Source organism: Euprymna scolopes, chromosome 34, assembly GCF_053919585.1.
Source record: "Euprymna scolopes isolate OS-2025 chromosome 34, ASM5391958v1, whole genome shotgun sequence".
NCBI classification, from domain to species: Eukaryota; Metazoa; Mollusca; class Cephalopoda; order Sepiida; family Sepiolidae; genus Euprymna; species Euprymna scolopes.
This window is the reverse complement of record NC_136515.1, coordinates 19,123,358-19,150,673: the sequence shown is the minus strand read 5'-3', so window position 1 is coordinate 19,150,673 and position 27,316 is coordinate 19,123,358. Positions and strand designations below refer to the sequence as shown.

The 27,316-nt window shown below is 33.2% G+C and overlaps 1 protein-coding gene across 11 annotated transcripts in view; it reads right to left on the bottom strand.

Moving 5' to 3' along the window:
• LOC145259106 (protocadherin beta-11-like) overlaps nt 1-27,316 on the bottom strand; it is a 1,732,684-nt gene that overhangs the window by 15,214 nt on the left and 1,690,154 nt on the right. Inside the window, exon 10 of one of the 11 annotated variants that reach the window (XM_080116769.1) lies at nt 25,735-25,789. The exons of the other annotated variants lie outside the window; for them this stretch is intronic. Coding sequence (XP_079972895.1) covers nt 25,767-25,789 — 23 coding nt within the window. The 3' untranslated portion in view covers nt 25,735-25,766. The remainder of the gene's footprint in view (nt 1-25,734; nt 25,790-27,316) is intronic. 11 annotated transcript variants of the gene reach the window in all.

Genomic DNA, 27,316 nt, shown 5'->3' with positions numbered 1-27,316 from the left:
CTCAGCAATTACTGCCATCCATAGTTGTTGTCGTTTCACCACGTTTTGGCCAAGTAAGCCTCTGGCCGGCTTTGGGTAGGATTGAAATCGCTATTTCAAACAATTCTCACCTGGAACCATAAAGATTCAACGTCTCTACCCGCTGCGCCATGGGCCCCGAAGGGTGATCAAGGTTGGATTTTTTGATCTTATAAATCCACGTTTATTCATTATCTGATCTTCCATGGTCGGGTCCGTACCGAATGGAATATATATTATTCCTTAATTGGAATTCATTATTGAGATGAGTATTATTTTATTAATTTATTTTATTGCGGACTATTATCCTCATCTTTTTTAGTTGCTGTTCATGACATTCAATCCTAACCAAAGCCGGCCAGATTTGGAGTTCGTATCCCATTGCGGTTACCACCTGACGAAGGCCAGAGGAATAGTTGGCCGAAACGTCGTAAAACAACAACTAAGAAAGATGAGGATAATAGTCCGCAATAAATAAATTAATAAATAAAACTCATCTCAGTAATGAAGTCCAATTAAATAAAAGGTTTTCTGTTTGAAATTCCATGCAGATTCCTGAGTTCAACAGAAAGATCCCTGAGTGTGTTTTTACGGTTATCGGTATACAATAACAATTTTATAGTTAAATATTTAGAGATTTATAAGGAATTGGAATCAGAATCAGTAATTGTATCGGAATCAGGAATTTAGTACAGAATCGGCAATTGTATCGGAATTGGAAAAAATATTGAAATCGTCCCATCACTAGTGTATACATAACTATATATATTTGTATATTGATCGTCTAGTTGTTATGTCAACGTGTGTATAACTTTTAAGGGCGTGTTCACAAGACATATACAGATTGCAAAACATTGATGGGGGGGGGCAATAACTTCTCGTTTGATAGGTTCCATTCAGTCGGTTCTTGGTTTATATGTTTGGACCATCGAACCTGGAATAAAGATCTTCCACTTCTCCAAAGAAAAAGACCAACACAGAAATCATCGATAAAAAAATATTTACACTTCCTTAATCCGGTAGTCCCTTTCTTCTCCAAGTTGCAAGCACTGTTCTTATTCTCATTTCTAGCCTATTGAATTTGACACCTGAAGAAGGCCGAAGGTTACGTAGGCCGAAACGTTGATTCACTTCTTTATAGAATTATTATTTTTAATTGACAATAATTTTGGAAGTGTACTAAGTGCACCATTTTTTTTAAAAGAAATTCCGAAAAATAACGAAATTGAAGAAAAACATGAGAACAAAAAAACATTTTCGTATTACTTGAGCCATGCACCATGTGCTGATTCTACAAAAAATAAAAATGAGATTCTACTTTTTTAGGCGATTCTATGTAAACAGTCGGAAAAAGTAGGCGTTAAAAAAATATAAGATGAATTAAAAAAAAGAAAAAGAACCCTCAATATTTTTATTATTGTTAACATGGTTTGTTAATAAAATTAGTTAATGCCAAATCCAGCAATTTTGGAAAAAAAAAAAATGTTTATATCTTCAAACTAGCAGGGAGACCCGACGTTGCCTGGGATTTAATGAGGATTAACGAATGTTCCAGACCTCCACTAGTTTTGTTGTCATCAGAATCTGTGAAGTCGCCCATTTTTTTTTTCAATTGAATCGATTGATTGCCTGCTCTAGTTGGGGACCTATCACGGTGTACTGAAACTTCATATGCCTCCTTGCATACATTGTAGTCTACATTGCACTGTAGAGAACCTACTGTTGATTTTATCAAATTATTCTTATATAATGGCTTCAATTAAAGTTTAAATGGCAAAAGTCAAGTATCATGGTTCAATTGTGCTCTAAACAGAAACATTCATTTGCCTTATTCAAAAAACTTACTGTTGATTTTGTACACCCGGCCCTTCTGCTTGTGTGGTGATAAAACTTGTCAAAAACTTGTCAAATTTACTTGCGATGCTAAACTGTATAACGGTATTAACTTTGGTTAAAATCAGACTGTTCCTTCTTTAATCAGAGTTTTTCGATTTTCAATATTTATCGGAGGCATTCTGATACAAAATCTCTCTAACACTCCCCAAAATATAAAGTACTTTTGTGTGAAATTTCATAAAAATCAGCCCAGCCGTTCTGGAGGCCATAGAAAACTCTCTCTCTCTCTCTCTGTCTGTCTCTCTCTCTCTCTCTCTCTCACACACACACACACATACACACACATAGTGCCTTTTATATATAAGTATGGATATTTATTCATGGTGTTTAGTTTGGTTGTTTTATTTTATGGCATATCAACCCTTTTCAGGTCCCATCATTTTGGCAAAAGTTTTGTTTAAAGTTCTTTATATCTTCAAATATTTCATTGTGTTTATTTATTTATTTTTTTTTTGTAGAGAAAAATTGTTTTTATTTTGAGATTTACAGAACATGATTAAGTTTTACAAAACGGAAATAAAAAAAAACCCAACAATATCATCAATGTTTGGTGCATTTAAGTCTGGAAGCAGATTTTACAGTGTGGGATCACTTTTATAAACTTAATGTAAAATGAACACCCACTTTCGAATCATATATCGTTTTTAAGGAATGTAACTAATTCTTTTTCTTTTTAATCTTGGTCATCTTTTTAAAGATTTCCTGGAAATCAATTTTTGGTGTATATGTTTGCAGAGGAGGGGCGATAGCTATATTTTTAATAAAAAAAAAAAATGAAAACATGTTATAAATGAATGATTTAATTTTTTTGTGTTTTTCTTGCAATCAAATATTATTAATCAAAATTAGCCCTGCCGATACCCCGTACTACAAAACTGCCAGAATTACTACTAATCCAGCTGAAATCGCGTGTTAGCCTATGAATTTATTTGCAGACTTCTGTGTAGCAGGATTATAACCCCCAACTTTCTGCATTAGCCTCAATGAGCTACGCTTATTTTTCAATAGAATTAAATCTGAATAAACAGACGGTCATGTATTTAAAAAAAGTTGGTTATATGTTCTTAAAAACGTTATCAGTATCATACGATGGTCCGGAAGTGGATGACAATTTTACATTAAATTTATATGTGAAAGAGATCCCTCGTTTTACAGTCTAAATTTTTTTGTTTGTTTGTTTTATTTCTTTTTATTATTGACTTTTTCAGGGTGTTTACATGTAATCGCCTAAAAAAAAAAGTAGAATCTCATTTTGTTGTGTGAATAAGCAAATGGTGCAAAACACTTTTTTTCTTTTTTGATTTCATTTCCTCCGTGGATTTGAACACATCTTTTTTGAAAAGATTTAAAAAAAAAAAAAAAAGAAAAGTCAGAGGTTACAATGTCAAGCAGAGGTTTGGGCTTGACTAAGTTGACTACATCTACACAAAACAAACAGTTCAAACGATCATGCAGAAAAAAGGGAGGGGAAAGCGGGGTTAATACTGCGGTGGGGGCGGGAATCAGTATCAGATTTTGTTGTACAAAGCGTCTATTGAATTGACGCACTAACTTGTAAAAATAAATAGTAATCGAATGATTGTATGTTCGAATCACGTCGGGGGTCACCAATATTTATTGTGGGAATACGATATCAAAAAGAATGACGAAATCGATGCATGTTTCGGAATTTTTTGAGATGAAGATTAATAATGTGAATTATTTTTCTTATCTTGGATCTTATTTGCACAATGGCTAGGCAAGTGTAATCTCCAACTTTCTTTAGATGTGTCTTATCGATTCCTTATCAAAGGGTTCAGTTCAAAATTTCATTATATACACCCTGAGTTAAACATAAGGATTCTCGAGTTTGACAAAATACACCTGAAGAAGGTCGGAGGTTATATCAGCCGTAACGTTGTGAGAATAACCTACAAGATGAGAAAAAATAATTAAAATAATAAAAGTCGATCTGTACTAAACTCTCCACTATTATATACTTTTTGTGTGTGTGTGTGTGTTCCTCATAGGTTCCGAAACGGCTGAGCCTATCTTTTGCGAATTTCACACAAAGGTAATTTATATGTCTGGCAGTGTTCTTAGATAGGTTTTGTGCTTCAATAAATATCGAAAATCGAAAAAATCCGATTGTAAAAATAGTCTTTCTTTCTTATAGATGAAAAAAGAATTTTTATAGGGGAATATTTTAGGTTGCACCGGCAAGGGAGATAATAACATCTCATCAAATAATTATATATAACATCATAAAAAAAAAACAACAGAATTATGGACATCATGAAATATAGCTCAGTGGTACCATTAAAAAAAAAAAAAAAAAAGGTACCGTTTAAAATCACCACAAATTATTTCTTCGTTTGCATATTTTAAAACTAAACATTATTCAGAAGTGAGTTTCCAGGGCATTCATCGTCAAGCCCAAATATCAGCTGACGTGATATTGTAAACAAACACAGACGGAATTATCGTTCTCATTATTATTAAAAAAATTTTTTTTTGCGAATTAGTTAAGTGGGCAAATTATTCCTCGTAATATATAATAATCAATCGAGGATTGATTATATGATAATACAGAGGCAATCGGCATAAATTAAAATATCATGTTTAAGCGTATTGTACGACCGGGCAACGCTGGGCGTCCAGTTAGTAAATTATATTTTATTGATGACAAACGACGAATTTAGGGAAATGACTAAATATACAATCAGCAACAGCAGGAAAATGACAATGGTTAAGTGGTTAATGACACGGACTGACAACCTGAACGTGCCAAGTTTGAATCCCGTTTGTTCCACAGAAACACTTCCATTTAGGGATGTTAGCGAGCTTCACGTGGTCCGTCCCGTAAGTATTCTGTGTTTTTCTAGAAAGAATTCCAACTAGAAAGATATCGGGCTAATGAATGCCAACAATAAACATCTGATCGATATGAAATGAATTATGCTTAACAACAACAAAAACAATATCGATAATGGTGGATATTATTTCAGAAGACGTTAAAAGTGAAGCCCCCCTCCCTTCCCCCCCTTCTTTTACTTTAATTTCTGGAGTTTATATGTCACATGATCTCTCCACCTCTCCTTCTAAATTTTAATATGTTTTATTTTTTAAACAAACAAAGGTTCCTTATTATTATTATTATTATTATTATTATTATTATTATTATTGTTGTTGTTGTTGTTGTTGTTGTTGTTGTTGTTGTTGTTGTTGTTGTTGTTGTTGTTGTTGTTGTTGTTGTTGTTGTTGTTGTTGTTGTTGTTGTTGTTGTTGTTGTTGTTGTTGTTGTTGTTGTTGTTGTTGTTGTTGTTGTTGTTGTTGTTGTTGTTGTTGTTGTTGTTGTTGTTGTTGTTGTTGTTGTTGTTGTTGTTGTTGTTATTATTATTATTATTATTATTATTATTATTATTATTATTATTATTATTATTATTATTATTATTATTATTATTATTATTATTATTATTATTATTATTATTATTATTATTATTATTCATTTGAGAACTGGTTTTCTTCTGTGGAAGACAAACTTTTTCTTAAGTCGCCTGACGAGGACTTGTGGTTTTAACCAACCATCTGTCTAAAACATTAGTATGCCCAGTGTCGCGACCATGTTAATTTCTCTCTCTCTCTCTCTCTCTCTCTCTCTCTCTGTCTCTGTATATATATATATATATATATATATATATATATATATATATATATATATATATATATATATAGTTAATAAATGACAAAAGTCCATATTCCAAAGTTCGTGATGTTGACCATCTTATAATTTATTCCTTTAATTCAGTTGATATTTACAATTTTTGACAGTATCTGTTTCATAGCGCAAAATCAATCACTTAATCAATCAATCAGTGAATCTATTATGCTCTTAACTCATCAGAAGAAATATCAACAATCAATCCATCAAAAGGAAATAAATTGTGTTTTGACATGATTAAAATCTGAAACTTGGAAGAGAAGCTGTAAATACCTTATAATATGTTTCCATTACGCCATTTTGAATTTTTTATTTCCTTTTGACGAATTGATTGTTGCTATTTCTTCTGATGAGTTAAGGGCATAATAGATTCACTGATTGATATAATAATTAAGTGATTGATTTTGTGCTACAAAACAGATAATGTTAAGAATTGTAAATGTCAACTGAATTAAAGGAATAAATTATAAGATGTTCAATAATAATGAACTTTGGAATATAGTCTTTTGTCATTTATTCACCATATTGCTCTGTAATTACATTGAGCTTCTTAAATAAGGATTGGTATATATAATGAGAAAATATATTTCCACAGAAATATATTTATAAACACTAATTAAACAAGATTCTCTGAATTTCTATTTCTTTTTAAGACACCCCAAGCTTAAGACTTAAAGTTTAGACATTTTCTAGAATCAAAATCATGTAATGTACTTTAAGCAAAATTGGAATAAGGATTCTTGACATAAGGTTTAATAGGATTCTATCTTGATTTTACTCTATAAGGGAGCATAAAAGTGGTGCAAAACTGTTCTGTTCAGGGAATAAATTTTACACATTTTACAGAGGTAGTCTACTTTATATATATATATATATATATATATATATATATATATATATATATATATATATATATATAAAATCATGTTAGATTAGTGTGCTACTGACTAGCAGGTGTTTGGAATATAATCTGAATATTCCTGTTTTTTTATAAACTTACCCAACAAAATCAAATGAAATAAAAACATTTAAACAACAAAAATTTTAAATACAACAAAATAGAAAACAAATATAAAAATAAAATAACAAAACACAAAAAAGATTAAGACATGCAGTTAGTTTGTATTTTAAACTAATCAATGAAAACTAACTTTCAAGATTTGAATTTGTATATGAAACTAACCAATGAACGTTGACTTTCAAAATTTAATCCGTATATCAAACTAACCAATTAAAATTGAGTTTAAAAATTTGAATTTGTATATGAAACTAACCGATGGAAATTTACATTCAAAAATTTAATTTGTATATGAAACTAACCAATGAGAACTGAGTTTCAAAATTTGAATTTGTATATGAAATTAACCAATGAAAACTGACTTCGTTATGTAAGACATTTGAACACAATTCTTATATCTATACTAAAAAGACTATATTCAATTAAATGTTTTACATACTTTTCTGCTTTGTTATTGGTAGGTAAACATAACACAAACTAATCAAACTCGCGACAGACATCGGTAAAAACTTGTCCTGTGACATAATCGTCAAGTATTAGATAAAATTCAGTTATAAGTGACACTCTTCTGGCGGTTAAAGGTTTAATCCTTAATACGGGCGATACTCAAAATGACTCTACCCGGTCATGGCTAACGAAACAAGAGGATGCTACCCCATCTGCTGTGGATTAAATAAAGGCTTGCATTCGAAATTTTATTCAGATTTCCGAGTTCGGCAGAAAGATCCCGAGTTTGACAATAGACACTTGAAGAAAAGACGCAGGTTACCTGGGTCGAAACGTTTTGAAAATGACAACCAAGATGCAAACAGTAGTTTGAAATAATACAAAGTAATGCAAAGTAAATGCAACATTGAAATGATACAACAAAAATAGGGAAATATAATAACAATTTTCTTGTTGATTTATTATTTTAACTATTTTGTTTTCATGCTTATCAACTCATTCTCTGAGAGGAATTAACTAGCTATATATTCCGGGGATGAATGAAAGTCATTTTAGTTTTTTAATTGTTTTATTTACTTTGATATTTAATAAAAATATATATATATATATATAGAAAGAGAAATAAAATTTTAGTTGTAAGGGTGATAACTCTTCTTGTATTCTTCAATTAAAAATGAATTATTCCCCTTGCTAATGTTTATTTTATTTTTTAGTTATAATGTAAAACTGTTTCCATACTACCAGATGGATCCACATTATTTAAAAAAAATAAACTGTAGCGAATTACGTCTTTGTAGTACCAATAAGATGGTACAACAATGACGAATGAAAATTTGTTTTTTTTTTATTTTCTTACCAATTTGTTTAAGCCAGAGATGAGGCATCCTACCAGATGCCAAGTATTCAGCCACTAAATCAGATATTCCAACCGAGAGATCTTTTTAAGATTCTGACCGTCAATTTAAGTGCAATTGTTTGAATCTCTCTTGCACTTGTTTCGCTGGGTATATTTGTCAGATAGTTTTTGAAATTCTTTTTCATGAGTCCAGTTGCTTCTACAATTACTGGAATTATTTAGAATCAAATTTGATATGTTATCTTAAAATGCTATTTAGAATCCTACAAAATAAAAGGGTAGATGTAAGGGGAAAAACGCTTTTTGTATTCTTCAACTAAAATATGAGTTATTCCCCTTGCTGAATTTGATTTTTTTTTTTTTGTCATAATTAAAAAATGTCTGCATTTTACTAGTTGTTTGGGTGGAACTATATAATTTCCTTTTAATAAACTGTCACTAACATTGCACAATTATAACAAATGAGAATTTGTTATTCTGAATTAATCTTTGATATGTCATCTTAAATGCGATTTAGGCCCAACTTTTAAAATATCACAAGATAAAACGCTACATGTAAGGGAGAAAACCTTTTTTATATTCTTCAATTAAATATATGAGTTATTCCCCTTGTTGAATTTGAATTTTTTTAGTCATAACTGAAAAACGTTTCTATTTTACTAATTGTTCTAGCATTAAATAAACGGTACATTAAATTATCAGACTTAAGGTTACCAATACTACAATCTAAAAGGTTATGGACGCAAAAAGCTACATTCCAAAGATTTATTTTTTAAAATTTACATTTTTATTAATTGGCTTTTTACACATGATCAAAATTATAAGACCAGAGACAAAAATTCTATTAAATTGTACAAAAAGTGTATGAAAAGTGTATGAAAACATTCAACAATCAAACTTAATAATGAGTTCTACCTCCACTGCTTTTGATGACTTCAAAAATTCTTTGGGGCATGCTAGAAATAAGGGTTTCCATTAAGGTGCGGGGGATCCTGCTCCAGTTTCTGAAGATGGCTTCACGAAGTTCATTTTTTTGTTGAATATTGTTTGCCATTTCGATAAACCTCTCTTATCACCCATCCCCAAACATTTTCAAATGGGTTTAAGTCCGGTGAGCATGCAGGATGTCCCAAGAGATGGACTCCATTTTCTTGTAGAAAGCTCAAGGTCCGTCTTGCAGTGTGGATTGAAGCATTATCCTGTTAGAATAACCATCCATCCCCACACAAACGATGACCCTCCATCATCAAAGATGCTTTTTGCAGCAACATAACCAGCTGCTGTCTGACGACCCTGCACCACCTGAAGCTCCATCGTCCCTCTGTAAGAAAAGGCACCCCATACCATTACGAACCCCCCACCACTATTACGTGTGGAAAAAATTTCAAGGGGCATGTTTTTGTCATGCCAATATCGCTGGAAGCTATCAGGACTATCTAAATTCAATTTTTTCTTCTCAGAAAACAGGACTTTCTTCCACTTCTCAACGTCCCAGGTATTCACGACCACATCTTAAGCAGTCCACTTTGTGATGTGGAAGCAATCGAGGAATTTGTTTCCGTTTTTAATTTACCATGCCTTTTTGTTTTAAGTGTCGTCTGATGGTTATTGGACTGCAATCAGCATCTGTAACCACCTTAATTTGACTAGAAGAAAGTCCTCTGTCATTCATAACAACCCCTCTGATTCTCCTACTCAATGCAGGAGAAATTTTGAGGGGCCTACCAAATGATTTTGCTTTTCCATAATTTTCAGTGTTCTTTAGAAAGTTGCAAATAACAGTTTTACTGTGATTTACCTTAGCTGCTATCGCTCACTGTTACAAACCTTGCTTATGGAATCCTAAAATTCGAGAGCACTCAACTTCGGTTAGTTTTCTTGCTTAAGGCATGGTAACACCTTTGCACAGTGATTGCTAATCTCTAACTGAACTAAAAACATTAGAATTCCCATAAATCTAACAATTTATACTCTTATAATTTTGATCATGTGTAAAAAGCCTACTTTAATAAAAATGCTAATTTTTAAATAAAAATTTAAGAATGTGCCTTTTTTTTCCATAAGCTTTTAGATTGTAGTATTAGTAACCTTAAGTTGGAAGAGTTTAAAATCTATCCTTAAAAAAAAGGTTTCTTTTTAAAGATTTTTAAGTGGTCTTAAATTTTTGATCGGCAGTGTATCAGATTAAATGCTATTTAGGTCCAACTTTAAAAAATCTAACATTATAACTTGATATATCCTGGAAAAGGATATATTTGTAACAGCGTGGTCTTGGCTACAGTAATCAAGTAATATAATCTCGTAAGTCGCCTTAATGAACAATTGCTCATGGTCGTAGCTGGTAATATGTTTAAAGTTAAGGCTTTCTTCGTATCTTTCAACGTCTCTCCCAGGCTGCTATACCCGTCCGTATATCACAGTTTGACACGAACACTCCTAAGTTTAAGAAGGTGCCCCTGAAGAAGGTCGGACGTTACATCAGCCGAAATGTTGTAAGAATAACATCCAAGATGAGAATGTTAGTCCAGATAATCCAAATTAGCAATCCTCATCATAACATTTCTAAAACACAAAATCTTTACATCCTATTGAAAAATGCTCTAAACCAAGAATTGCTATAAATAGTTGGCTACTACAGTAATACAATCTAGTAAGCCGCCTTAATGAATGGGTATCTGTGGTCCTAAGCGTCTGGTAATATGCTTAAATTTTAGGTTTTCAGTGTATCTTTCAATGTTTCTCCCAGGCTGCTATACCCGTCTGTATTTATAGCTTATCCAGCCAATCATATCCTTGTGTGTAGGATATATTCATATTCATTGCATCAATATACAAGTTCGATATAAACATTCCTAATATAGACATTTCATAAAAATCGGCCCAGCCGTTTTTAGTCCATAGAAAATGAACACACACACACGTATTTCCTTCTATATAATAGTGAAGATCGTAAAAATTGAATTTAACTTGAAAATGAAGCACTTGTACATTTTAGATTTTTTTTGGGGGGGGGGGGTTGTTGGTTATTTTGTTTTTATTTTTGAAGAATTCCAAGGGAGACAATTCAAAAAGTTCTTAAAATGTATAACTTTTAAGGAGTATTTTGATTTATTACGGAAGTTTAATTTTGTAAATTTTCTAGTTTTTTTTTTTTTTTTAAACTTTAACAACTTTTCCTTTATTTGTCTCCCCTTGGAATTTAAAAAAAAATGTCTGCCAAACCTAAAAATACACAAATGTTGAAAATCCTATCAAAAATAGCATGATCCGTATTATATAGAAATACCATGAAACATTTAAAGGTAACCTATTTCGTTTAAAAATACATCTGAAAACCTAAACATTTTTTATTCAAATTTCCATCTAATGATTTAATTGGATATGTCAAGAGAAGGGATATATGTGAAATAGCTGAGTGTTTTGGCTATCGTAATCGAGTAATACAATCAAATAAAGCATAATGCAATCTGGTAACCGTAGTTCGTTGTCGTAATATGCTTAAACTTTATGTGTAACTTCCGACATATCTCCCATTCTGCTATGCTCGTCCGTATTTATGGTTTACACTAGCCAATCATAATACTGTGTGAAGGAACCCGGATGTATTTATGTTCATTACATCGATATGTTTAGATGAAAACAGGAGAATGAGAGAAAATTACCACAAATATTTACCATAAATAAAAAAAAAAGAAAGACTTACTTTCCATGTGGAATCTACCTTTGCAGAAGGCTGGAGAATGGATCAGCCTAAAACAGTTGTGCGATAACAACACCGACAACACAAATAACATACGAATGTACTTATTTTTTAGGGGTACATGAAATTTGACAATCAAGCAAGCCACATCATGAAATTAAGACATCAGGTTAGTTCTTGAAACAGCCATTATGTGACGACAGACAAAAATCAAACTACGGTTCTCGACCAGAATCCCCCCCCCCCCATATTAAAAAAACAAAAATAAAGAAAAATCTGTATATGATGCATGTACCCGTGATGAAACGAAAATATCATATTCCAAAAATCATATAAATTGATAAAATAGTTTTATTTTTAAACTAGCAGAAACTGAGATGTGAGTAAACAATTCACTTATTTTTTTAGATTGGAATTCATTTGTGAGATGAGTATACTTTATTAATTTATTCATTGCAAACTATTATCCTCATTTTTATTAGTTGTTGTTTCACGACGTTTCGGCCAACTATACCTCTGGCCTTCGTCAGGTGAGCATTGTCTGAAGATAGCGATTTCAATCCTACCCAAAGCCGGCCAGAGAATTACTTGGCCAAAACGTGGTGAGACAACAACAACTATGGAAGGCAGTAACTGCTGAGGATGCCGTTAGGAGATTCAGAGTTCCTATCCTGTTGCGGTTACCACCTGACGAAGGCCAGAGGAATAGTTGGCCGAAATGTCGTGAAACAACTAAGATGAGGATAATAGTCTGCAATAAACAAATTAGTTCACTTATTGTAAGTAAAAACAAAAAATACTTAAGCTGAGATCGAAATCAAAACCTAAAGACAGTGATTCAAGAAGGATAACCATTATATCAGCTTGACACTATCTTTATAAAGGGTTTTCAAACCTACTTATTCTAAGCATAAAGAAGCTGTCAATGTTTCACAGCCACGCATGCACATTTGTGAAACACTTGACAAACAGATAAAAATCCGATGGTTTCATAGCACAAATTTTTAAATTTTGACTCCTTGGCAGCCCTTTTTTTCCTGATGAAAACCAATAAAAAAACTTTTCCACATGTCTGAATACCCTATATACCAAATTTCAAGTCTTCATATCAAAAATTCGTTGAGTATGTAGGTTGGGAAGCGTCCTCACACACACACACACACACACACACACACACACACACACACACACACACACACACACACACACATTCTCACTTTATAGATATATAGTAGATAAGAAAATATCAAAAGCAAAAAATTCAAAAACAAGGGAAATAACTAAATTCAAAACCTGTGAGATTTATGTTGTAATGCCCACGAATTACTATTAATCACTTAAAAATTATTTTCTTTATAAAAATAAAACTACTTGATCAATTCACATGATTTTTGGAATATGATATTTTGTTTCATTGCAGATAGGTACATTATACAGATTTTTTTTTATTTATCTTTATTTTTTTAATACAGGTGTAATCCTGGACAAGAATCCAAACTATTTTAAACACGAAAAGCAAAGAAAAAAAAATACAACCGGGAAACATGCAGGAATTTATGCAAAGGAATGCACAAAAAATGCAATTGCAAAAAAAAAACAAAAATTAGAAAAATAAATTAAAAAAAAAAAATTCTTTGGAATTAACTCCTAAACTAATTAACCAATCATTACGAATTTTGGAGCACAGCTGCTAGGCATAAGGGGTCATAATTTGGGATATATTTAATTTTATGCACAGGAGGTAAAAAAAGGGGTAGAAGCCTTTTGTGAAAATTCAGATACCCTTGAATTTTCTATGAAATTAAAAAAAAAAAGTTTTATCTATCAATTAATAAATATTCCCCAAATCTCAGTTTCATTAGAGTATGTCAAATGGCTTATAGGGACATAATATGTGTGCAATATCCCATTTTAAAATTTAAATATTTCAGATTTGAATTGAATTTTATCTATAGCCATTCGACACAAATTAAGAAAGATTCCCTGAATTTCAATTTCTTCTTAAGACCCCTTATGCCTTAAATTTGAGATATTTTTTTTAGAATCAAAATCATATGCTATATTATGATCAAAATTAGAATTAAAAGGATTCGAGGCCAACCAAGTGCGATTAAATGTTATTTTTCCCATTGTAGATTGGTCTATGCTGTGTTCGTTCTACTTTAAAATTTTGAATTTCCGGTATTGTGGATACCAGAGTTACAGTCCTTTATCTTGAAACTACCTGATGCTATTATATGGAAAGCATCAGATTGTTTTGTGATCAAGGGACGTAACTCTGGTATCCGTAATAATACAATGTAATTTCAGAACTATGTTTAGTATGATTATATCTTGAATTTAATCTTTGTAGGGGAGACATAAAAGTGGTGCAAGACTGTTCTGTTCGGGGGAATTAACTTTACCCGTTCTGGGATCGGTATACTTCTAATTTATTTTCTTGCACATGTGTATGTGTTTGGAATTAGGGGAAAGGTGTAGTTTGAATATGCCTCCCCCCCCCCCCCGGACTTAATAAGGAAATGGGGATGGGTTGGGGGGCGGGCATATGACTTTATCCCACTCACCGATACCACAAATCGTAAATAAATATATATGCCACAAATTTCATCATCATCATCATCATCATCATCATCATCATCATCATCATCATCATCATCGTCGTCGGTTTAACATTTGTCTTACATAATGGCTTTGACAAACTAGCTCCCAAACTAACCTACATCTGGCCAAGTTCTTTATTTATCACTCTTTCTCTATGCTTCCCTTGACCTTTCTCTCCCAACTGACCTTGCTATTTCAACTGGTCTACACCTTCACTGATAAAGTTCATCATCATCATCATCATCATCATCATCATCATCATCATCATCATCTGTGCTGACATATATTAGACGACTTTTAAAAAAAAATGGCTCCTATCTCTGACTAACCTATCTCTGGCCAAGTATTTACTAGTCCCTCTTACTCTCACTGTCGCTTCCTTTACATGTTTTTCTTGAACCTCCCTGCTACCTCAACTGTTCTACATCTACTAACCCAAGAACACTCATCCATTCTTTCAATGTGACTAAACCAACAAAGTCTCCTGTTCTGCATCACATCTATATTGTCCAAGTTTAATCTTTCTCTGTCACCAGAGCTAAGCTTATCTTTAAGACTCACATTATACATCCTACCATATCATTCATATATCATTTCTCTCCGTGCAATAAATATACAATATAAATAAAGTTATAATTTATATGCTTCTTTATATATATTTAAACACAACACAGAAACTAGGAAAAAATTCCAATTTCTCCTACATCGCTTAAATATACTCTTAACTAAGATAGTTAACACAATAATAATAATAATAATAATAATAATAATAATAATAATAAATTATAATAAATTATAATTAAATTGTAGCCCAAAAGTATTTGACGGTTTTTTATGAAAATTACGTTTGAACTGAAAGATAAAACCGCCATATTGTTTTAATTTTTCGGTTGGTCAATCAGATTGCTTTTATCCAGTGAGAATGTGGTATGCGTTTTCCTCAGCCAATCAGAACATGGCTAGTTTTTCCTTTTCAGTGACACCAACATTTTTTTGTTTTATTTAATCAAATGTTTATTAGCCATTGGGAATATTCCACTTTCCTTTTAAGGGATGGTCATGATGATAACGGTTGAAGCAACAAGCATAATAATATATAGAAGATTAACAATGTTTTTTTGGAATACTCAAACTGCTGTTCTCATCTTAGATGGTATTCTCACTCGTTTTCAGCCGATGAAACCTCCAGTCTTCTTCAAGTGTATCTTTTTCAACTGGGAAACTTTCTAGTCGGAGTAAGCAATCTTTACATCAAACTTGAGAACCTGAACAGAATCTTGCCCCATGGTATAACGAGTAATAGCGTTGCTTAAAAATTAGTTGTACCAGTCCATTTAGCATAGTGATAAAAGTGTTTGCTAATGGACAGCAAAATCGGAATTCAGTCCTTGAACCTTAAGAATGCTAATTGTTGCTGCCTTGCTAAACACTCAGTATTACAAGGGAAGGATCAAAAACAAGTGGAGTAATCCTGGAAATGGATTGGTGCCTTCCCCTACACCTAAGGTTGCTCTTGACTACAGTCGGCCCCTTAGCTTTGCGTGAAACTCTTCCAGAGTTTGAAGGTTCAATTATTACTACATGCAAACAATCAGACCAGAAATTCCCCTTGGATTTTCCTGACTTATTCCCTCCAATCATCTCTCTTAGGCTTCGCAGTCAACAAGGCTTCCAGAGTCTTCTACAAGTTAATCAAATAACTACAGACATTAATAACTAAGAATTGGTTTATATTTTCTCACACATGTGTATGTGTTCCTAATCAAGGGCGGATGTAGTTTGAATATGACCCCTGGCGAAATATTCCAATGGATCATTCTATTAAGAGTGAAGGGGGGGGGGGCATATTTTAGCGATGCAGGGAAATTCGAATGTTTTCCTGATTTCTGTTTTATATGTTTACTCTTCTCTATAAAACATACAATTTATAACTTTTACTTATATTGTATATATTTTACTTATATTGTATATATTTTACTTATATTGTATATGTTTTACTTATATTGTATATGTTTTACTTATATTGTATATATTTTACTTATATTGTATATGATTTACTTATATTGCATATATTTTACTTATATTGTATATATTTTACTTATATTGTATATATTTTACTTATATTATATATATTTTACGTATATTGTATATATTTTACGTATATTGTATATATTTTACTTATATTGTATATATTTTACTTATATTGAATATATTTTACTTATATTGTATATATTTTACTTATATTGTATATATTTTACTTATATTGTATATATTTTACTTATACTGTATATATTTTACTTATATTATATATATTTTACGTATATTGTATATATTTTACGTATATTGTATATATTTTACTTATATTGTATATGTGTATTTCTTTGTGTCGGATTCGGGAATTGGTGCGGATTTCCAAATGGAAATCTTCATTTCATCCACAGGTGTAGATTGTGCTCGTAAAGACTTTTATCTGGTTATAGTTGATAGAATGAGAACAATATACCCCCGTGGATTAAATAATGCGTTCCATTCAGAATTCCATACAGTTTCTTAAAGTTTGGTAGAAAGATTTCTGAGTTTGAAAAAAGGTCAGAGGTCACATCAACCGAAATATTGTGAAAATAACCAGGGTTTGTACATATTTTCAATGTCCATTTTCAAGGACTTTTCAAAGTTTTTCAAGGCCTCCTCCAGACTAAATTCATGTTTTCAAAATAAAATTTGATACACAAACAATCTACCTATCTATTTATATATCTATAAAAGTGAAAGTGTCTGTCTGTGTGTGGATGTGTGTGTGTGTGTGTGGGGGGGTTTGTGTATATTTCCCTACGCAATGACTCTGTTAATTTTTAGTCTACAGACTCAAAATTTGATATGCAGGGTATTGAGATTTGGGAAAATCGATGTGATCGGTTTTGGGCTAGAAATTTGGCGATTAAGGGGTCAAATTTCAACGATTTGACCTTTGAGAACTCTACCAAACTCCTCCGACAATTTTGGGTCTACACACTTGAAATTTTAGATATAGATTCGTTGGACATAGATCTAACAATAACTTGAGTTGAGCCCAAAACAATAAATTTTAAGGGGTCATAATAGACGTCAAAGTTAAAAAAAACTGACCACGATTTTTTTTTTTTGCTCAACATACACCTCCAAATACCCGAGCAACGCCGGGCCGAAATGCTAGTATATCTATAAAAGTGAACGTGTCTGTGTGTCTGTCTGTCTTTCTGTGTGTGTGTGTGTGTGTGTACATTTCCCTACGCAATAACTCTGTCAATTTTTAGTCTACAGACTCAAAATTTGATATACAATGTGCTGGGATTTGGAAAAATCGATGTGATCAGTTTTCGGCCAGAAATTTACCTGTTAAGGGGTCAATGTTCAACGATTTGACCTTTGAGAACTCTACCAAACTCCCCCGACAATTTGGGGTCTAAACACTTGAAATTTTAGATATAGGTACATTGGACATGGATCTAACTTAATAACTTGATTTGAGTTCAAAACAATAAATTTTAAGGGGGTCATAATAGGGGCCAAAGTTAAAAAAAACTGACCGCTTTTTTTTTTTTGCTCAACATACACCTCCAAATACCCGGGCAAGGCCGAGCACCCATGCTAGTATATCTATAAAAGTGAACGTGTCTGTCTGTCTGTCTGTCTGTGTACATTTTCCTTCGCAATAACTCTGTCAATTTTAAGTCTACAGACTCGAAATTTGATATACAGGATATTGAGATTTGGGAAAATCTTTGTAATCCATTTTCGGCCATAAATTTTGCTGCGAAGGGGTCAAAGTTCAACGATTTGACCTTTGAGAACTCTACGAAACTCCTCCGCCAATTTGGGGTCTAAACACTTGAAATATTAGATATATGTTCCTTGGACATGGATCTAACTTAATAACTTGATTTGAGTCTAAAACAATAAATGTTAAGGGGTAATAATACGGAGCCAAAGCTAAAAAAAATTGACCGCTTTTTTTTTTTTTTGCTCAACATACACCTCCAAACACCCAGGCAACGCCGGGCTGAAATGCTAGTGATATAATAAAACCCAAAAAACTTAATAACTGACAACAGGAAAAATCATTTCCATTTACATACACAACAATATGTCTGTGGATAATCATATTTACATTCCCTTACCCACTTATATTATTGTGTGATTAAATGATATTTTTCCCATTGTATATTGGTCTACGTTGTGTTCGTTTTACTTTTAAAATTTGAATTTCCGGTATTGTGGATACAAGAATTACATCCCTTTATCACGAAACTACCCGATGTTATTATATGGAAATCATTAGATAGTTTTGTGATAAAGGCTCGTAACTCTGGTATTCCCAATAATACGATGTAATTTCAGAACTGTATTTCAGTTTTATTTTCAATATTTAAAAAATAGTTCAATTGTATTTTTATTAATACTTAAAAAGTAATTGAATGGTATTTATTTTGATTTTATTTTTAATATGGAAACACAAATTTTTACTTCACATAAAGAATACAATTTCCAAGACATTTTCCATATTTTGAAGGATTTTTTAATAGTAGGACGATGGTCTTGTGAAGGCAAATATAAACATTCAAGGACCTTTCAGGCTTATACGAACCCCGATAGCATCCATGATGTGAACAGTTTTTTTAATAATCCAAATGATACAACACATTCTCAATCCTTATTTTTGTTGAATAATCAAAATCATGTGTACCGAAAACAATTAGACGTCAAAACAAAAATGATAATTGAAATTTCAAACAATGAGAATAAAACTGACGGCTAATGAACGTCATAGAGGCTCGAAATCGATTGTAAGAAGAGAAAGGTCAAATGTCAAAGTTTACAGGCAATTACATGACAAGTGGTCGAAGGATGGAATACTGCTGCCATATCTGGGCAGGAGCTGCTAAAAACAGCCTATCCTGCCTTGACAGAGTACAAAATAGACTTTGTGGCTTAGTGGAGGATGCTCTTTTCTCTACCCTGCAACCTCTCTCACACAGAAGAGACGTTGCGAGCCTATCCTTGTTTTATCGTTATTTCCATGACAAGTGCTCGTCTGAACTCCAATCTCTGGTCCCCCCTCGCCAATCTTTCATGAAAAACACCCGTCTAGCTGAATCCACTGTGAAAAATTTCGCCACTCTTTGTCTGCGCCTAAATTGAAGCGTGGATTCCATGAACAAAGCTTCTTTCTTAGAACTGCACGTCTGTGGAACTCTGTTCTGTCTGCCTGCTTCCCACCTGACTACAACTTGGATGTCTTCAAGTCCAACGTTAACAAATTCCTAATGAACCGCCCCTTAAGTAAGCACTTCATCAAATCTCCACACTAACGTACTGTACTTGCAATAACCCTTATCCCTGAGTGGCTTCCGGGCCTTGATAAGTGGTGACCACTGTGTAAAAAAAAAAAAAAAATTAAGTTGAAGTTTAGTTTTTGTTTTGACGGGCAGAGGCCAAGAAAGAGTTCAGCGATCTACCGTGTGCATATCTTCCTCCTACCTGCCCATGATTGAAGTCAGCCTCGCCACCAAACAAAATCCCCAACAAAAGTTGTTGTTATATTTTTATAAATAAACCTCACTCTTTTACGTGCAATACTACATTTCAAAACTTCCGAAACATAAATTAACTGTAGGTAATTTAAAATGTTAAGATTATATATATATATATATATATAAACAGGCTCCTTCAGTCTAGGACAGACTAAGGATACCCACAAAGGGTTGCCTGCGCGTGAAATTTTTGTGGCAGGAGGTGCGCAATCTCCAACCACACCTCTCCTGAGACGACAATACCAGTGGGAAGTAAAGTATAGGACGCCTGGAAACAAATGCCGAGATAAGCAGAGAGCACATACAGCGCCTGGAATTCCTAAATGGTCAGCCATCTGTTACTAACCAGGCTCAACGTTGCTTAACCGGTGTGTCAACGCGATTATGCCATATATATATATATATATATATATATATATATATATATATATATATATATATATATTATTATTATTATTATTATATGTTATTATTATTTAATTATATTTCACCTTTTATTCATAGCAATCCCTTAATTTAATTTTAAAACGGAGTTCTGTTGGCAATTTATAACTGTAGGTAATTTAAAATGTTAAGATTATACTAATGAGCTAGTTAAGGTAGTTGCCTGTCTAGCCGCACTAATGAGCTGTGATACAGCAAAACAGTACTGTATGTGGATGACTATATATATATATATAGACTTATATGTATTCGTGTAATTCAGTAAATTTTCATATACCAATAGGTTTTAAGCCAAAAATGGTTGACTTAAGGATTAAGCCACAGAATTATCACATTTCATAATTGAGCATTAATATACTGTGTGTGCAAAATCAAGAATCCAAGACAAGGTGTTGATGGCAACAAAAAGTGTATTCATTTTACATTACAATTGTTTCAATGTCTAGTTCGACAATTTCAAGCATTATATCGTTTGAAAATTTAAAAAAACCAGCATTTCTTCAGACCGTTATCACAACCAAGGTAAATGTTTCTCGCATGCTTTTCCCATTAGGGATCCCCCCCTCCCCCGCTTTTTTTCTTTCTATTCAAAAAATGTTACATTGCCTGAAGTGTAAACACACAGAGAGCTTCATAAAGTCTGAAGAAATGCTGGTTTTTGAAAATTTTCAAACGATATAATGCTTGAAATTTTCGAACTTGACATTGAAACAATTGTAACATAAAATGAAATACACTTTTTGTTGCCATCAACACCTTGTCTTGAAGTCTTGATTTTGCACACACAGTATATATATATATATATATATATATATATATATATATATATATAAACAGGCTCCTTCAAGGATCCCCACAAAGGGTTGTCTGCACGTGAAATTTTTGTGGCAGGAGGTGCACAATCTCCAACCACACCTCTCCTGAGACGAAATACCAGTGGACTGGAAACAAATGCCGAGATAAGCAGAGAGCACATACAGCACCTGGAATTCCTAAATGGTCAGCCATCTGTTACTAACCAGGCTCAACGTTGCTTAACTTCGGTGATCTGATGTGTGTCAACGCGATTATGCCATATATATATATATATATATATATATATATATATATATATATATATATATATATTATTATATGTTATTATTATTTAATTATATTTCACCTTTTATTCATAGCAATCCCTTAATTTAATTTTAAAATAGAGTACTGTTGTTACATCTGGGCAGGAGCTGCTCGGCTACCTATCCTGCTTTGACAGAGTTCAAAACTGGCTTCGAAACCTAGTAGGTGATGCCCTTTTCTTTTCCCTGCAACCTCTTTTCCACAGAAGAGATGTTACAAGTCTGTATCTCCTCTAACGTGGCAAGTGCTCGACTGAACTCCAATCTATGGTCCCCCCTCTGCTAAACTTTCACAAAAAAAAACACTCGACTAGCTACAACCACTATATATGATTTCCCCCACTCTCAACCTATGCCTAAATCTAAATGCAGATTCTATTAACAAAGCTTCTTTCCTAGAAATGCCTGCCATTTGGAACACTGTTCCACTGGCTTGCTTCCCGTTTGAATACAACATGGTAGCCTCCAAATCCAATATAAACAAGTTCTTAAGCCGTCCCCATAAATAATCAAATTCTACCAAATTCGCACCATTAGTGATTACTATACTACCACTTTACATTCATTAACCCTTATCCTCGAGTGGCCTTAGGGCCTTGATAAGCGGTGACTACCTTGTAAAAAAAAGAATGTGTGCTTGTTTATATCGGAACTATTGTTAACTGATTAGACAATTTGTTTCCAAAATATTTTAAACTACTAGTGAAGGAGGTGATGCTTGGCCTTGGGTCGTAAAATACACTTAAAATGTATTTTAATCTCTACTCAATAGTAGTGATTTAAAAAGTTTAAAAAAGAAATGACTGAGGTGCCATCAGCTGGAATCGAAACCAATGCATTTAATGCTCCAACAGCATCTCCTACCGATGCAGCTATCGAGAGATAGGTAAGAAAGATTTAATATTAGACGACTTGAAGAAGTTATTTGAATTTTGGCATGCACAGAAAGAAGTAAAAATATGTCGGCAATTTGAAACGAACATTTTGCATTTCAACTTGCAGACATATTTCTGTACGCGTTATTCCTCCGTTTTTCCAATCTGTTGGTACCTCTTCTTGTTCTCATCTTCACATCAAATCAGTCCTACTGTATGGAGCAGAAACGTGGAGAACAACAAAGGCCACCATCAGAAGAGTGCAAACTTTTATCAACTCATGCCTTCGAAGAATGCTAAAGATCTACTGGCCAACTACCACCAGTAATGCAGATCTCTGGGGGAGAACCAACCAAATACCAGCAGAGGAAGAGATTAGAAGAAGATGGCGATGGATTGAGCACATCCTGAAACCACCAAACATCACACGCCAGGGCCTGACTTGGAAACCTCAAGGGAATAGGAAAAGAGGCCGGCCAAAGAACATCTGGAGGCGGACGCCTAGCAGACCGGCTACTCTTGGGGGTAGTTTTTTAGCTTTTTTTTTTTTTTTTTTTTTTTTTTTACACAGGAATCACCTCTTATCAAGGCCCGGAGGCCACTCGAGGATAAGGGTTAATGGGTATACATTAGTTAATGTGATTATAGCATAGTAAACATAAGTAGTGAGAATTTTGTAAATTGGATTACTTAGGGGGGGACAAGAACTTGTTTACATTGGACTTGAAGACAATCAGTTGGAGCGAATCGCCCAGAACCGTGGATGCTGGTGAGCGGTTGCAGATGGCTCAAGTCTATGATGATGATTATTCATCCAAACAAAGATTTTACTCGTTATAAACCATCCTTCCTGTATGATTACTATTTCCTATTAATTGCAGTTGTTTAAGAGTTTATCGGTTAAATATTTACACATAGGTACACAAACATGTTTTATTTATTTAGATAACAGATATTTCCTCCATATAAATTGACATGTATAATAATATATATAATAATAGGGTACTTGTACAGTTTAATCAACACATTAAAAAATGAAAACATCTTTAAAAGGTTATATTGCACGTATCCGTTTTGGACTGAAGATCCCTGAAAAAATATTTCACTTAATTTGATCGTGTGGTTTTTTTTTTACAGTGGAAAAACACGTTTTTATGAGAGCATTGAAGTCAGCCATCTTTGAATTTTTTGAACACGTCACAGAGAAATAACTCGCCGACACTCCCTCCCCATCTTTAATACTAGCTTTTCTTCCTAAAAATCGAACTTTTTTTTTTTATCATAACAAATTGTTTTTTCGCTGTAAAAAAAAATAACTTGATGAAAGTAAGTGAAATTTTTGTTAGGAGAACTTCGTTCCATAACGAATACGTACAATATAACCTTTTTTTTTCTCGATATTTTAATTGTTTTTTTTTTATGTTTTGATTAAACTGTACAAGTGCCAATAATATAGATAGCAGGTGCTTGTTCCAAATAAATAGACATGTTAAACAAAATTCCAAAATCCTTTCGATTATTTTGAAAATGTTTTTCTCGTTCTATCAACAGTGGTAATATTACACACCCATAACAACATTAGGTTGAAAGCTTTCAAAATTTAAACTAAAATTGTCCATATAGACATGGCGCAATGGATAAAAGCGATGATTAACGATCGGTTCGAAGTGCTAGTCTCCTAGAAGTTGAAGGTTTAATTCTTTACTACAATCGATAACAGCTACGAACAGCATAAAAATTAATTAACACTTTTACCTTGTCATGGTTGAAGAAAAGAGAACAATCTACCGCCATGAATTAAATAAAAGCGTTTGGTTAAAAATTCCATAATAAATTTACAAGTTAGGAGCGGGCGGAGTAAGTTCAGGGAACTTATGCCATTACCAAACAATAAAGTGTCAGTGTAGTGTGATGACGTATGGAAGTAAAAATTGGCCAGTGAGAGTTGAGGACATGCATTGCATGGAGAGGAATGATATGGGAAAGATACAAAGTATATGTAAAGATAAGTTAAGAGTAAAATTATGTCTGGCCGGTAGATGGGACATGTGTTCAGAACAGGAAACTTTGTTGGTATAGTCACGTTAAAAGGATGGATGAGGGTTCTTGAATTAATAGATGTAGAACAGTTGAGGTAGCAGGGTCAGTTGGCAAGTGGGGGGGGCCAAAGGAAAACATGGGCAGAAGTTATACGGATGGACTTGAGATAAAGAAAAGACCTGGCCAGAGATAGATTAGTTTGGAAGTCAATTTTTAAATGGTCTCTAATAGAAGGCAGCACGTAAAACAGATGTTAATTCAATGATGATGACGATGATGATAAGGATGATGAGAGGGGGGGTCATCAGAGGAAGGTATAATGTGAAGGAGACGGGATGGTAGAGTGATGATAATGCTGCTGTTGATGGTGATTGTAACGTTGTTGTTGATGATGATGATGATAATGATTTCTGGGTTCGCAAAGTTCACAAAAGATGTAACTGGAAATGTTTGGAGGTTACATCATCCGAAACGTTGTGAAAATAATAATAAAGATGAGAATAGTAGTCCGAAAAATCCGAACAATACACAATTTGAAACTTAAAATTTAATTAACTTAAAAAAATTTTTTTTATTCACCTCAAGCAAGGCAATTTTCACTTGGACGTAACGGACTACTATTTCGAATCATGTCTATAGAGACACTGTGGTTTCAGCAGGAGGATACCTACTTGTATAAGAACTAAATTTTCTGTCAAATGGTACTATACAGATTAATGATGAAGAATATTATGAAGTGATTGAAAAATTGGACCATTGTCATGGGACACAGATTAAGCAAGGTTCCCTGAATTTCAATTTCTTCTTAAACTGCCTTAAGCTTAAGCCTTACTTTTTTTTTTCTTACTAATGGGGCACGGCCAAAAGTTACTAAAGGATTAAGGTTAACAATGAAGAACTAATGGGTTACTTAAGGATAAAGGTAACGATGAAGAACTAATGGGTCAAGGCCAAAAGTTTCTGAAGGATAAAGGTTAACGATGAAGAATATTATGAAGGGATTGAAAATAACGAGTGGGATAAATAAAAATTGATTATCCATGCGGAGAGTTTAAGACATGCATGTGTTGATGTTGGATTTAAAGACAATGTTAAACTGATGATGATGATGATGATGATGATGATGATGATGAGGATGATGATGAGGGTGGTGGTGATGGTGATGATGATGATGATGATAGTAATGATGATGATGATGGTGGTGGTGATAGTGATGATGATGATGAGGATGGTGATGATGACGATGATAGTAATGATGATGATGATGATGATGATGCAATCAAATTAGCTTTGAAATAAACGCAACTTGATTAGTTTGTTTCTGGAATGTTCAACGTTTTTTTTCCGGCTGAGCGAAATATTGGAATAAAAAAAAGAAACGACCGTCTCCCTAACCCCTCAAAAAGGGGATCAGATCCAGTCGTTTGATACATGCGTTCACTTACCAACAGTCGTATGTGGGGATCAAATGGGGGTGCTAGAGATAATACTGGTACGCCACTGTTGAGATAAAATCATCACAGCCGAATTTAGCGTGGATGGCCAGATTGCAGAAAGGAAGATCAAAGTTTCATCACGGAAACGAGGATGTTTTTGCTTGTGTTTGAAATTGATGGCAAAAGATGAAGCTTACAGTTTTACATCTGCACTTCAAATATTACTAGTGCATATCCCCCCCCACACACACACATAAAAAATGACAGAAATAAAAGTAGGCTTCGCCAGTGTTCACGCTAGCTATTTATCTAGAGATATTACTAAAATATTTATATAACATTAAAGAATTACGCCAGTAACTGAATTTTTCATATATAAATTATACATTCTAATCACACACACACACACACACACACACACACACACACACACACACACACACACACACACACACACATAATTCCAGGTTAATATTTTACAGAGATGAAGCAGCCAATGTAGTTTTAACAAATTTAATGCAAGAATGCTCAATACCGAAATAGGGTAAGATATACTTTTTTTTGCTTGACATCAGCATTAATATATTGCTACACATTCACAGACATGTTTCGGTCAGCAAGTTACAAGTAACCTCTTCAGGTAATATTGCTTATACAAAAGTCATATATATATATATATATATATATATATATATATATATATATATATATATATATATATATATATATATATATATATATATATATATTATTTATAATGGCGTTTAGAAAAACAAAAATATCCGCTGTTGAATTCTTTTTATTATAGAGTGGAAAATTTCTTACCGAATTCATTTCAGATAATGAGGTAAATCTGAAGTAGTTTTGTAACTTGTTATTTGCTTTCTCGCTTCCCCTCACCACTTGAAATGGTTTTGTCTATGAGGCTTAGAAGAAGGTGCAAGCTCTACTCGGTAACTTTGGTGTGATTTGATGGTAGTACACACACACACACACACACACACACACACACACACACACATATATACACACACGCACGCACACACACGCACACACACACACACACACACACACACGCACACACACACACACACGCACGCACACGCACACACATTTTTTTAAAATACCATATTAAAAGGAATAGACGAACAAGTATTTACTCATTTTCAAAAAGTTTATCTTTTATTAGTAGCACATTGCATAAATTGTTTAACACGTGCAAACCCACTTAGCAACATAATCTCACCCCTTCACTGTTGAGGTCCCTAAATGCCAAAAAAGCTTTCTACTCTAATAGTTTCTTCAATCGAACGAGTAGACTTTGGAATTCCCTTCCTGCTGCTTGCTTCCCTGAGTGTACTGATATGCAGAAGTTTAAATGTAATGTAAACCAACATCTTGTTAATCTTTCCTATGCTTGGTCCCAAATAGCAGCTCTTTACGTTCAAGTGGTGATATGCCTTGGTAGGGATGCACGTGAGTAAAAAAAAAAAAAATAGAAGGAAAATAAAATAGCTTTATACTACTATAGAATTTGAGGGATTATTACATTATAAGGCATTATTATTGTTGCATTATAAGGTGTTTAATC